The sequence below is a fragment of the Grus americana genome, chromosome 2 (assembly GCF_028858705.1).
Source record: "Grus americana isolate bGruAme1 chromosome 2, bGruAme1.mat, whole genome shotgun sequence".
NCBI classification, from domain to species: Eukaryota; Metazoa; Chordata; class Aves; order Gruiformes; family Gruidae; genus Grus; species Grus americana.
Window position 1 is genome coordinate 41,405,160 of NC_072853.1, and position 14,970 is coordinate 41,420,129.

Consider the following 14,970-nt stretch of genomic DNA (forward strand, 5'->3'; position numbering starts at 1 on the left):
GAGAAGGTTAAAGGAATTTAAAATGGGCTTCCTGAAGAAGAGGACAGAGTATCTGTCTTTACGTGTGTTCACGAATGTTATTAAAAGGTAGGAGTCATTAGTCTCAGCAGACTGGAAGGATGGAGAAAGGTAACAGTAAAATTGCTGAAGAGTTTGAACCAAAAGGGGAAAATGCATGGAAACACCATTGCTGGAGTTGTATCAAAGGCAGGACTTGACAATCAGCTTTGGCGGCTACTGTGTGAAACCTATTCTGCTATTATTCAGGGGATGGATTTGCCTGCCCAGGGAGCTTCCTCCCAGCGCTAACGTGACTGCCTCATGCTGATATGCATGGCCTCTTGGAAAGGCAACAGCCATGGTGCTGATAATGCCAGGTTTGAGTAACATTTGCTATCTGATTTGCTGTGAGGAATGTACAACAGTAATAGATTCAGAGTGTATGGATGGGAAAAGCAGCAGCCACCGCTGAGGGTAGCACTCCCTTCAACTATGAGGGAGGAGGTGGAACGTTTTTCATCTTTAAAGGGTTTTGGTAAGACATTGGCAGGTACAACTGTAACTTTATATTTTAGCTCTTTACCTTAAAAAATAAGAAAAAAAATGTTTGTGCAGACTTGTCGTCTTTTCTGTTAAAAAATATATATACCAATTGTATACAGGAAATACCGTTGCAGACTCTTTAACAAAAAAGCTGTTATGACTGCTACTTGACAAAATAGAAACAAAAGGTGAAAACAGTCATGGAATAATTTAGTCATAAAATGAACTGTAATCTTGAAGGTCAAATTTTATCTTAAAAGGTGTAGAGAGAACACTTAGAATTTTTGAGAACTGATAAGTGATTTCAATACATCAAGGACATATCTTAACTGAAGTCAATTAGAAAAAAAAGTAAAACAACTTTTCCTCTTCTGCTTTTGAGTAATATTTTGAACATTTCTAACCACATCTAGTCTTGAATGACCTATTTTGGGACAGAATACTGCATACTTCTCTACATTACTCTGTCAGTGTATCTCAGCTTGATCTGTAGACCATCCTAGCAAAGGAATAAGTCAAGCTACAAGTCTTGTCAAGCTTTTGAATCTTTGTTGCAACTGTAAACATGAAAACTCATGCTGCTTCAAATTCCTCTTTTGAACGTGCATGGGGGTCCAGCTTCTTGTTTGATGCAGGCAGGGAAATAAACGTGTGTGACATTCTTCATGAAAATAATCCTGTTGCAATTAATGAAGCTCCTCATATACCAGAGTAACTGTGGATAGAAGTAGGATTGTCCACATGGCTGCCACAGCAGCTGTTTTGGTAAACTATGATTGTGTATCAGCCCTACGACACCCTTGTCATTTAACAGATGCCCATGTTTTGCTAAATCCTTGCGATTAGTCATTTTTGTTATCACCCTCACCAGGTCTGCATTAGTTGTACCTAATGAGTTCCCATCAGACTGTGCTAAATAATTTGGTTTACCAGAAATTTAAGCTGATTTGTCCCATTTGAGTTTGGCACATAATTCAATATTTTATGCCTGTTCCTATAAATTTCTGAGCTCTTGGGTCCTATCTCATCACATATTTGAATGGGTGCTTGATTTTGAATGCTCTCACACTGTCACCCCCTTCAATGGGATAATTTTAATGCATGTTATGCATGTGCTCAAATGACCTGCTGCATTGGTCTAGAGTGCTTAAGTTCTTAAATGATCAAGTCTTTCAATAACTTTTTAAAATTGGATTTCTAAGTATGCCATGGATTTCTAAATATGCCATGGTTGGTTTTTTTTTTCCTCACTCTTTTTAAAATGAGGCATAGCAATATGCAGGCAAGTTTTTCTAGTTACCTGGCAATTGTTACCTTGTCTACTTCTCAAGACACTCTGTCATAGCATTTTCAGGACAGTAGTGGAATTTTGCTTGTGCTTTTGTTGTTAATAATGTTCTGGCCCATTTAATTTCTAAGATTCTGCTGTGTAGAAGCAGATGTACTTTCCCACAGGAACTATATATACCCCATTCACTCTATAAATAACATAGTGGGTCAAATTCTGTCCATGGGTCCCTGCACACAGCTCCTGCTGTAGTCATGCAAAGGAACGGTTTTGTCCTAGTTGTGCAAAACTCATTCACTAAGGTCCATGGAGCCTCTCTTCTGCCATACTGCAACACAGGGCACTCTGCACGTGGATATATGAAAAATGCTTTTTAATCATCTGTCTGCTCTCTGTAGATCCTTTTTATTAAGCTTCCCCATGTTTTATTACATAATGTAGTGTCTCAAATGATGAGGCAGAGATGGACATTTACAAAAATTACTCTGAAACTCAGAGTAAGAAGGGCCCTATTGCCTGACCATTCTACCTGATCCTGTTCCTGTCCAAATGGCCATGGCACAATTCCCTTCACCTGCCATGATGCAGGATCAGACCTTGTCGTGAAACTGGCCATCTGTGTTGGGGTTGGAAAATATTACAAGCCTACTAGGTTAAACAAATTTCCTCTGTGGGCAGAGTTACTACGGGCAGAAAAAGAAAGGTCTAATCTTAGTTGTTCAAACCTTTCCACCTTATCACCCAGTGGGTGGCTACATCCATAATTTAGTGTGGATTGAGTAAAATAATAACAAACTTACCACTTTGATCTTGGTATGTTTATTTAATGAGCGTTCAATATGCAAGAGATAGTTTAGCACAGGAGTCCAGACTACAGTGTGTTGGTTTGGGGTTATTTTATTTTATTTAACACCCAAGGTTAAAAGGAGCAAGAGCCCAGCTGAGAGAGTTCACAGTTCATCTCCGCATGCTGACTGTCTTCCATTTAAATGTACACAAAGGACTAATACAGTACCCGCTCTCCCCTGGGCTGTCTTTGATACACTCTGCTGTGCGTGGACTCTGCCACTCCTCCTATCAGTCTGATCCTACTTCTATTAGCCCGCTGTGCTCAGCACTGTAACCTCATTCAGCTAGCGCTCTGCGTGCAGGCTAACAACTTCAAGGCTCTGTCAGGCATTGACACATGCAGGCTCCAAGCGGGAAGCTAAACACCCCCCTTCACCTCCTCTCCGGTTCCACATTAACCTCTATTAAGTGCAGGAAAAACACAAATGCTGTAGTGCCATCATTCAGGTTTTAACTACCAGTGTGTATTTAGATATTCATCCAGCTTGCCACCTTTGAGAATGTATTTGGCAAACTCTCTGGTTCCTCCTCTTTCTTGTAACGAAAGCAGTAAACAGTGAGTGAGTTTGGGGAACGCAATGGTAGAAGGTCTGGTGGGTTGGATATTTATGGCACGAGGATAAAAATCTGAAAGAAAACTTTGACAGCACGGCCTATACTTTTTGAAGCAATGGTATGTGTTACAAATGGAAAATAAGACAAAAATGGTCTCATTCTAGGAGAATCAAGCAGAGTATTTTCAAAACATGTCCGCTTTGAAAGCTGGGCTGTAGAAAAGACACAGCGCAGTGCTAGTCTGCAAGCCCTATCGTGCTGTGATCCAAGCACTGAATGTATCAAAGTCCGTTGGACGCTGTAGGCAGAGAGAGTTTCAATCACTGTTTCTGGCTCTAAGCATAGGAGATGTCTGACAGCATTTCCTTGCAAAGCAGCACCCTTGCTTCCCACTCTGGGGCTCGCTGCCAGTGCCCACCCACCTCATGGCTTGCTCCCACTCTCCGGGGAGCCGTTGAGACCGGGGCAGATTCCATCCCAGCTCCAATATGCCTACCCCACACATCATCATATTTGGATTAATTAAACACATCCTACCGCATATGCCTGGTTTAGACTGTTTGGACAACATGTAAGAAAATGAAAACACAGGATTCATAAAGGATTTTCCTAATACTTTACTCGTGAAAGACAGTTACGGAATTAAAATGAGTAACAATAATAATCCTGAGACGTGCCATCTCCTCTCTAATGCTTGGCACATCAAACTTTCTGTGACCTGGAGGGCTCTTAGTGTTCCAGGTGGGACAGGACTTCTCCATGTCCTGCCAGTCTGCAGTAGTCGCCTTCCTTTGGCCTTACAGGGACATCCCTCTCTGCAAAGAAATTTGACTTCTTTTTGACATGGTGCTCCATTCAGGCATTTTCACCCAATCTCATACTCTTCCAGTATTCTCCTCTTTTGAAAAACAGTCCTGGAAGGAGAGAGGGAAGACAGCAGAACGGAGACAATCAAAGTCGATAGTACTAGATTGTTTTTTGACAATTTTCCCTGTGATAGTCCTTCAGCAAGGTGTCAAGCCCCTTTCCCAGGAAGGATGCCTGGCTGGAATGCATTACTGTAACCTGTCTTGGGCAAACAAGTGTTCAGTACAGCATACAAAATGGAGTTCAAGAGACAAAATGGAGTTTCAATTGAATACAGACATTGCTCTGCCAAACTGTGTCAAGAAAGGGATTTTCCATCGTGTAATAATGTTTACAGAGCATCTCTGTTTTTATCTTTAATGGTTGCTGTAACAAGATCAACTGTTTCTTTAGCATAGCCATTTGATGATTTATGTTGTATCCCATCATTATTTTAGTCTCATTTCAGCAGCTCTGAGTAAAATAAAGCATCACTTTGTTTGTCATCGAGCAACCTGAGACAATGTCCACTCTTGGCATTTGGTTTAAAATAAACAAAATTACCTAGTTTGAAAGCTTTTTCAGGATTAGTGGCTTTTAGATAATGTAAGTTACAAATGATATCTATAAGCTGTAAGCACTAAAATCACTAAATGACTAGAAATAAATAATCTTTTTACACAATATTATTGCAATGTTTTCTTAAAATGAAACACAACAAATTGTGTTGGGGCACTGTCAGAGCAAGGTAAAGTATGGTTAAAAGGTATAGCTAAAGTTTAAATTTAAATCTAGCTTCCAGTTCCAATCTAAGATGAGAGAAATTTGTATTTAGATTATGTGGTTAATAACACAGGCTTTGAAGATCTGTAACATCCTTTGAAGAAATTGGGATGTCGAGTCCAAGAAGCTTTACCCAGAAGCTGAACTTATTAAATGCAGCAACTTTCACCAATTTGATCATCTCTCCCCTTGCTGCGCCTCCTTTAATCTCTACATTTCAGGATATCGCTATTGAGATACATTTATGCACAACAGTGTCCAAAGTTGCTCCCCCTCGACACCCCAGCCCCAAGCTTGTTTTGGCCTCAAAAGCCATATGGGCTAGTATTCATCATGCTTCCCTACCTACACTGCAGTTGGACAAGATGTAGTACTGTCATTCTGTGCTGCACTTCAGCATGAACTAGAAGAAGCTCAAAGAACCATGTGCTTGGTGTTTTTTTTTTCTTTTAGCTAATATAACTATGCCTGCAGAACCTAGGGCACACACACACGTACATATATATGTGTGCATACAAAGAGAAAGCAAATATGGAATTCCCTTAGAAGTTGAAAGCTGTGGTTGAAAAAGGAGCAAAAAGGAGCAAAATAAACCCTCACTTCTCTCAACTACAACAAAGTTTGAGGTAGCAAGAAGACAGACATAAAAGACAGGAGTGAAAATTCATTATCCCTGTAGTCCAGATAGCACAGGTGACCATGGTGATGAAGACAGAGTGACTTGGCATAGAGAAAGGTAGCCTGTGGGGATGGGAGGACATAGGCTATAAGCCTGTGTTGGACCTGTGCATCCCTGTGGCAGTTGTCATCTGAACTAGCTACATGAAGCTAATGCAGGTCTGTCTCTGCATTTATAATCACTGTATACACACGTACAGTTAGCAGTATACAAATACATTTTGCTTCCCGTTATCCTCTTTGGCTTTCAACTCCTCATGTTTTTTTCTGTCCCATTGCACCTTCCTTTTTGTCTTCCAAATCCTTCTGTTTATGTAGGCTATAATGAAGATTCTTTAAGTTGGTGTCACCATGAGAAATTTTGTTCTCCATTTGTTTTAGTGCAACCTGATTATAATGTCTTTGCAACATAGTCAAGATAGGGTGTTTTTCATTTAAAGAAGCACATAAAGGATGAATAAAAAAATATGGTTCTTGCAAGCTTTGCCACTTCATAATCATTATTATAAATGCTGGCAGAGTTGGCTGTAACCTAAGTGGGAAGATGAAAACAGGCTCCCTGGCCATGACTACATAATATGACTCTGATGTGATGCCATGCTAATGGGAGACAAAACCCAGCTTTGGATCCCTTGGTAAATCCATGCCTGATGAAACAGCCTTACCACTCTGGACATGTGCTGAACTCTGCCTTAGCTCTTGCATCAGTAACAGTCAGCCAGTGTTTATGTAATTATGTTCCTAACTTATAAGAGTAAATTGCATTTAATAACAGTACCTGGGTATTTTGTGTGTGTTGGTTGCTGAACATTATAACTCGTCTTACAAAGGGTTATTCTAAAGGAGATTCCAATTGGCCATGCCATAGTGTTGCCTGTATGTTTTATTTATAATAATCATTTACATGAAGAATATGATGCAATTCTGAATATATATTGAAACCAGCTCCCAGTTATATATCTTTTCATATTACAATGCAGTCATATTCTTAGTTTGCTCTCACCCAAACTTCTCATGCAGTTACACTTTAATATGAAAAGAAATGTTGTCAAGAGTAGTTATTATCACACATCAGAATATCATATTAGCATTCACTTTTAATAGATTAAAATGAAAGATTTTGAAATCTGCCCTTAATGATACTGAAGGATCTTGGAGACACATTGGGAAAGCTTTAGATGAAATGTCATATGATATATATACATCATACATAGGTTCATAAAAGACAGTTCATTTAACTGCCTGCCTTTGTGTTTTGTCTGTTCTGTTTGGATGAATCATCCACAAGTTAAGTGATGCTTGTGCAATTTCTTTGCTTGAAATCAAGCACAGTGAGTGGCAGAGAAGTTTAGGGAATACAAAGTTCTTGTAGACCTGGGGATGATGAGTAATATAAGACAATTTTGAAGGCATGGAGTAAAACCTGGAGGAAAAATCTGGTGGTTGGAGGCATCTTTGGGTCGTATCTGCTGATCTTTTGACTTGCTGTCTGATCCGGATAGGTTGCTTGAACTGCTGTTGCATAAGTCACCTCACTTATAAAGCTGAATTCAAGGTGGACGTAGCATGAGTTAAGCTGTCCTGAAGGAGAGCTGTTGAGAGATGCCACGCTGCAGAGCCTGCATGTTACAAAGCAGTGTATAAAAAGGTGAAATGATTCAATATTCATTTCTGGGGTTTAGGGACTTGTTTTGGAAGGTTCTGATAACACATGGAAAAAAACCAACAGTAGGACCTTCCAGTTGATCAAATCATTGGTATTTTTTTCTCAGTTTATTGTTTCGATGTGGGATAGTCACATTTGGGCGAGGTGGGCAGAGATACAATGTGCTGTATCAGTGTCTCTGAACTTCTTGTTATTGAAGGCTTATGTAAAGGGGTTTTGGCTGGGGTGGGATGTGTAAGTCATCTGTATTCCATACTTCTTTGGTAGTTGGGAAAAGGGATGGTGAATAAACAATTCAGCATTGAAGTAAACATTTTGTTTTATTTTGGTAGACAAAAATCATAATTTCACTCTTTTATAAACATTTCAGTAAACATTGAGAACTTAAGGGAGGCATCTTCAGACAATACCTGCTGTAGAAAGTGCATGTGTATATGCTTCGTCATTCAAGTTTATGGGTGTTTTTCAGGCTCGCATCTGAAGTCTTAGGAACTGCCAAGAAGCCATGCACCACACTGCACTAGACTGAGGGCAGATAAGAATTTATATAGCTGTAAATATACTACAAATACTAACATGGCAACAGTGTTAGTGTCAGCTAATACATTACAGTCCGCATCCCGCAAATATAAACACAACAAAAAATACACATTGCATCAAATCTTATTGAACTATACAACCTATTACACAACACCTTACACATACTTCTAACAAGCAGATGCTAAATACTGCAGTGACTAAACTCTGTGTTTAAATATTGAAGAAATTAAGTAATAAATTAAAAAGCTGCTGGGTATTTTTAGATGCTAACAGGTCACTCAGATTTTGCAGACATTATGCATCAATATATTTTTCTGAGAATTTACCCTAACAAATTCATTGAAAATGTTGCAGAAGGTCATTTCTCATTTAAGACCAAGCCAAAAGGCCAGGAAGTTTAACTTTAGATATATTTTTGGTTTTCAGTTTCATTGATACATGCTCGCATTAAGCCCACAGACCATGGTAGAACAAAAGCATTTCAGAGCTAAATAGAGGGCCACAAGCAACAAACAAGAGAGGCTGAGATCCAAGATCCTATCAATGCCAGAGGCACCACTAGTAGCAAGGCACCGATCAGATAGGCAGATGATCCCACAATAACACACAGAATGATGAAAATTTCCAAGATTGATGAAAAAATGACCTTAGGGAAATTTTTCTGGGAATGCATACTTGGTGATTGCAAGCTTGGGAGCAAGGACAGATGACCAAAGATCCAAAAGACGGAATTATCTGAAAGACTGGCATACTTCATAAAGATTCTTAAATCACAGGCTCAGGCATTATGAAAGGCAAAGTAAATTGAAATAACCCTAGCCTGTATGCAGAAAAGGAAAGAAATTTCTTCGTGTTCTTTGCAACTAATCATATGCAACATAATATTTGAATTATAGCAATGTTTGCAAGGTAGTGCAGCAAATATATGAGAATAATGAGGGAAATTCAAAATAGGAGATTCAAGGAATCATGGCATGGGTTCCAGGGCAGATAGGACTACCATAATCACCCAGCATAACTATGTTGTCCATAGGATTTCTCATAAATACGATATGGAATTCATCTTTTCTGAAAAAAGATATCTAACTTCATTTTTAAATGTCCAAGAAATGATGAGTTTGCTGTTGACATAATGCTTAATTACCTTCTAAAGTAGGAACTTGTATCTTATTTCAGAACTGAATTTCTCTAACTCCCCTTTCTTAACACAAGATCTCATTATACCACTGTCAGGAAGGCTGACATCTTGCTATCAGACATCTTTCCAGGGTGTAAGTACCAATCGCAGTGATCAAGGCACCTTTCAACCTTTCGTCTGACAAGCTGAATAAGTTGAGCTCCTGTAGGCCTTACACTGGAGTGCTTGGTTTCCAACTGCAGGCTGTGAAATCTCTCTTCAGAAATTCACCTGTCCATCTCAGTAGCAGAAACAATGCATTGACCTTTTTTTGCAGTGAGCAAACAATCCAGACATTAAAAAAAAATTTCTAAAACTCTACTTTGAATGCTGATAAATGAGAACATTCTTGAATGAGAAAGCTGAAAGAAATGGCAGGTGTAAACAAGAAATAATAATGAAGCAAACAAAAATCCCTGTTGTTGAGATCTAATCCAACTATCTCTATTCCATCAAATTTTGGCAATATTCTATTCCCTATGGCAGATTTGTGCCCATAGCATAATCCTTTACCTCCCATGAAACTAGGACCTCTGACAGATAGGCTGGGACTGTCTATTAAATAGTGCTGGCTAGGAAGGGCAGACCATCAACTGCTGTGCCAGGTGCTGGCACTTGTTCATTTCTACCGCTGCTGTTACAAGCCCTGGTAGCCTCTGGCAGAGAAAGAGGATGAACAGCTGGAAGCTGAAACCTTTTCAGCTGCCTCAGCGAAAAATGGTACAGAATCTGCCAAAGCCACAGTTTGACTTTGCCACCTTGGTCTAGTTGAATATACTGTACCTTGCAGGTAAAACATCCGGAGAAGCTCAGCATGGATCGAGAAATGTCCATGGGATATTTCACTGCCACCTTCTGTAGGAGCAGAGCAAGCTCAGTAGTGGGGGACTTTTTAAAAATGCCGCCACATTATCAAAAATAATGGGTCATTTCCAAAATATGTCACTCTAAGCATTCACAGAAGGGGTCAGGTGAAAGTTATTTCAAACAGACCTCATAACAGCTGGAAATTTGTGGTTGATGACTGGGGATGGGGATTCCTGCTGTTGTTTATTTCTACTTGAAAGGCTTGAAAAGATTTTCCCTACCTCCTGAGCGGACACTGGGACTATAGTTGCCCAGCTGGCACTGCCACTGGAGCGGGCATGACAAGAGTTGTGTGGGGGCATTTTCCACATTATGTAAGAAATCAGTAGTTTTATAATTCTTTGTGTTGGAACAGGATGAGGTTTCAATTCTGAGAGTTTTTCTCCACCTGGACCTTCAGATTTTAACCAACTCCTTTCTATTACATTTCTGTTACTTCTTAGCTGCAGCAGAGGAGAGAAAAAGGAACAACAACAAAAAAGCTTTGTATACATTTCCAGGACTGTTATTTATCATTCACGGAAGGGTATTTTTGCAATTCTGATAATGAATGTTTATTCTATTTGCACACTGAGCAAACTATCCTCTTGCACCATACGGTCAGGAGGTATACTGTTTCATACGTTCAGATGTCTGAAAGCTGTCTGGAAATGTATTTCCTACTTTCTGATACAGGAACATTTCAATAGGAGGGAGTTTAATTTGTTTTGAAATTTCAACTCTTGTTCTGCTCAGAAGCTAAAGTTGGAATCCATTAAGATGCATTTTAGTGCAGTTTCTATTCTCATCTTCCTTTTCTCAGTAACTGCAATTCACTTAGTACTTCATTACAACCAACAGCAATATGTATACATGGTGCACAAAATGAGCCATTTTGTTTTAAAACAGATTGCAGATGAAAGGAAACCATTCATTTCTTGCTTGCTAGCTGTAATTACTAGAGTGCTAATTACTCCAAATCACTGACATCCAGGGTCAATAAGGATGACAACAGGAACATCAAAGACAAGATGCACACACGCAATTACAAGTCTCTAAAACCAGGCTGTAATATTATTTTATGCCTACTGTTTTTTTCAGTCAATGCTGAAAAATATTCAAGTTTGCTGAATGTTTACTATTATTTCCTTTGCAGTTTGACGGTGAGAACATGTATATGAGTATGACAGAGCCGAGCCAGGACTATGTGCCAGCCAGCCAGGTGGGTTAATTAATCTTCTCTGCCTTGTTTCAAATTGTAATTAAACAAATTCAAAGAGTTGCATTGCAAATGAGTGGCACTATCAGTAACTGCTGCAATCAGGAATAATCATAATTTATAAACAAAGCATTTAAGCCTTGTTTCCAGTTAATGAGATAGAGCTGATAAAACACCAGAGTTGGCGTTTGTTGAAAGATACTACCTTGTTTCCTCTCCAGAATGCAAGCAGCTGTTTTGCCAGCATGATCTTTTCTAAACAGTTGTTTTACCTTCAGGAAATAAAGTCTTTACAGGTGCAGGTTATTTGTTTATCTGACTGCAGACAAGTTAATCATTATAAGCTACACATGTCACAAATAGCTTTAATTACCACTTGTAGGCCAGTTGTAGTTGAAGAATTGCATTTTTAACACTAATCTTATGGCTGAGGAATGTCGCCAGTATTACACCATTAGTGGGGTTAAGGCAATGACTTGGTCTTTTGTAGCTGGCAGCCCAAAAGGTTTAATGTGATGTGGATTCTTTACAGGAATTTTCAAGTCTTTTCCCTTTTGGGGAATCCTACACACTAAAATCTAATATTAGGTATATGTTTAGAAATCTTTCACATTTCCATTTGAACCCTAAGATACTACAGATTTCTAAGAATGAAAGATTTTAATGACTTCTTGAAAAGCAAAAATAGTTTTGAAATTGTAGGGTTGTCTACCTGTAACTACTTCTATACGTAGGGGAGAAATTTTCATTTACTTCATATGTTTTGTTCAGTTTCATTCCACATTAGTAAGTGATGGTGATAGTGGTGCAGGTCAATTAGATTGTGTCAGAAATTGCCCTGAATAATCAGACATATGGTCCAGGTCATACAATATCTCAGGCCCAGCAGTGGCTAGTCTGATATACCTTCTTCTGACAGAACCGGTAGGACTATATGGAGAGCTCTTATTAGGTGGGAAAAAAGTTTGCATGCGTAGCAAATGTGTGTAGCTGAGCAGGATGTCATTTAGGAATCAAGAGCTTTGGAAAGTGACAGTGCATTCAAAGTGAAATGTCCTCATGAAGTAGGGTTTTTCAGATAGCCATGTTGGTTCATGATGTGTAGTACACGGGTCCATTTGGAGGCAGGGAAGCAGGAGGTTGTGTGAGATGAGTTACATTGTTCAATCAAAAAGACCATCTTCAGAATGTTCTACCATGTTGCTTCCCAGCCTTCTGTTGAAGTTATTCTGAAATACCTTTAGAGACCAACTGTACTTTGCGTTTCGGATTTGTGCGTGATTGAACTTATTCAGCTAAGAACCCTCCAAGATCCAGAGGTAGTTTAGAATAGAACTGTTTGATTAAAAAATGAAAAATTATATTATTAATTTTTCTCTAACCATTAATCCAAAAACTGTACTGACAAGTTTTAGTATTACTATTAGATTAAAGCAGCCTAGTATCATCTCATTTATGCCTTAAGGGTTTTGAAGTGCAAGGGCTAATTGAATTTGTTTGAAACAGTAGAAATACAAACTCTGTGAATGATTGCTGTTATAAGGCAGCTGCTACCTTTCAGAGAATCATTATGTCTGTCTTAAATAGTTTTGAATAAAGAATTGCAAATCCACATTATACATCAGAATTATTTTTCTTCTGTTGATATTTTTGTACTGTGTATGCATGTAGTTTAAATAATTTAAATGGCATATTGAAAAATTAAGAGTATAAGTTTTAATCTTTTATGCGCTTTCTACATGTGCTAACAAGGCCCAGATCCGCAGAGATATTTATGTATCTAACACTCACTGGTTTCAACAGAAGTAAGGTACCTTTAAAGGATCCAGGCCGAGATATTTTAAGTGCAAATGATTTTGTCTTCAAGAAAAAAAATCTATCAAATGTGACATTTCCAAATTCAAAGATGACAGAAAACCCAGAATGCTTACTAAGAGCTGGAACCAAGAAAGGGCTTACAGACCTAAAGTCTTGCTATGGTAAAGCCAAGCTCTTGGGCATCTGGCTCCCAGGTAGAGTTCAAAACCCAGAGACAGGTGTCGAAACTCTGTGCTTTGCTTGGGGATCCGTGTGGCAAGAGGTAGCTCAACTGCCAGGCACAGTATTTTAAGTTATTACCGAATGCACTCTGGTCAAACAGCCTCCCGTGCCTGTCAGCCTTGGGCTGTTGCACCCTCCTTTCCCTTATTGTGATTTTCTTCTGGTGCTTACACCATTGCAGCATTTTTTAAGTGAATATAGATGAAGCCTGTAATAATAACAATAATTTAAAAAGGAGGCAACAACCACACTAGGAATAGGAAGCCGTGAGTGCGTTGGAAATCTGGCCTCTCTCTTTTTTAGGTGAGAACTGGGACTGCGAGAGAAGCCTTCCTGAACCTGTTCCTGATGTAGATACCTGCTAGTTGTTCCTCAAAGGAGCTAAGCAGCTCTCCATTTACAGTATTGGCGAGGTCTTCACCAATTGTAATAGGGCACTGTTCCCATCTCAGGCATAAACATTTGTTGGTCACCCAAAATTGGTGAACTGACTACCATTTCAACAGCCAATTTGCTTGTTAAAACTGGACAGAGTACAGTATTCGCTGTTCTGAAAACAAAACATGCCAGATTATATGGTTTACTGGGAAGGGAGAAGAAGAGGAAAGGATGTGACTGTGTTTTCTGGTCCCTGTTTTCAGGACTGTTTGTTCATTTTTCACTCGCTGTTACTAGATATAAAACAAGTAATCCCATAAGAAGAGATGAGAAAATGTTGTCTCCCAGGTGAAAGCCTAGTCACTTAATCCATGGAGTTTTCTCCTCTGTCCATTTTGCCCCTGTCCCCATGAGCCTTGCAGTTGCGTAACTTCAGTGAGAGGAGTGCAGGCTCCCTTCCATCCCCAAAACTTGGCTGTTCCCTTGCAAGATCAGAGATGAGGGTTTGAATCCTGTCAGAATGAGGCGTGAATTCATTTCTCCACTTTCCTTGATGGATGCACATCTGTTAACTAAAATATGAATCCCACATGTTAGGAGATGCACAGTCCTATCAGAAACTTTTATTTGAGCTCCGATCATGCTGACTGAGTCAGACGTGAACATCATTTTCTAATTTCAGAGTCTGACACAGCTTATTTGGGAGGTGGGTTGGCAGACTGAGTCATGGTATACAACACCAAAGACCGAGGGGTTTCTGCTAGGCTGTCTTCAGGATTATGTGACTATAGAGGCGGGATTTTGGGGGTCCTGATGCATGCTGACATGCTCACATCCTTGCTTTAGATCTAACCCTGAGAAGTTACTTTTGCTCATTTTGCCTTTTCCCTATAACTCTTCCTAGAATCCAGCATTTCAAGAAATTTGGGGGCTATAAAATAAACTGTGTTGCAGAAGAAAATAAAATTTAGACATCAGAAATGTTCCAATTTCCCTGAAAAAACTGAACTTTGCTCTTCAGTTCTTTCTGTTTACTACAAAATGTTCATACCCGGAAAAACATCACCTTGTATTATTTTAAGAGTTTTAATCAATTTATCCCCTTTAGGCTAACATAAATAAAAGCTCAGCCATTGGACAGAAAAAATATAGTTTTGTTCCTTTTGCTATATAACATCAAACATCTGCATAGCTTGGTAATCCAAGACAAGTTGCCTCACAGCATCCCTCAACAATTATCATTTCTGTTCAATTTTCAAATCAGTACATGCTTTGGGACTTATAGACTAAGTTGCTAAGTAGCAACATATGGCTCACTACTGTTCCTGTGATGTTGCTGCAAGCAAATAGCATAATTCTATACTTGAAATGATTTTTACAGAAAGCTAGTGCTGGAACTGAGCCAGAAGTGTAAGTATACAGTAAAAATTAATGATATTCTTTTAGACTGTCCCAAAAGGCTGTTTGGCAATGTTGTCTCTGTGTACATTTTATATATGCTTGTAAGTACTGTATTTTTGGTTATGATATATGTAGTATGGGACTCTGCACTGCAGGCATCT

General features: G+C 39.1%; 1 protein-coding gene across 4 annotated transcripts in view; it reads left to right on the forward strand.

Moving 5' to 3' along the window:
* Nucleotides 1-14,970, forward strand: part of TOX (thymocyte selection associated high mobility group box) — a 221,726-nt gene that overhangs the window by 102,311 nt on the left and 104,445 nt on the right. For all 4 annotated transcript variants that reach the window (XM_054818093.1, XM_054818091.1, XM_054818090.1 and 1 more), the window contains exon 2: nt 10,928-10,993. In XM_054818093.1, coding sequence (XP_054674068.1) covers nt 10,928-10,993 — 66 coding nt within the window. The remainder of the gene's footprint in view (nt 1-10,927; nt 10,994-14,970) is intronic.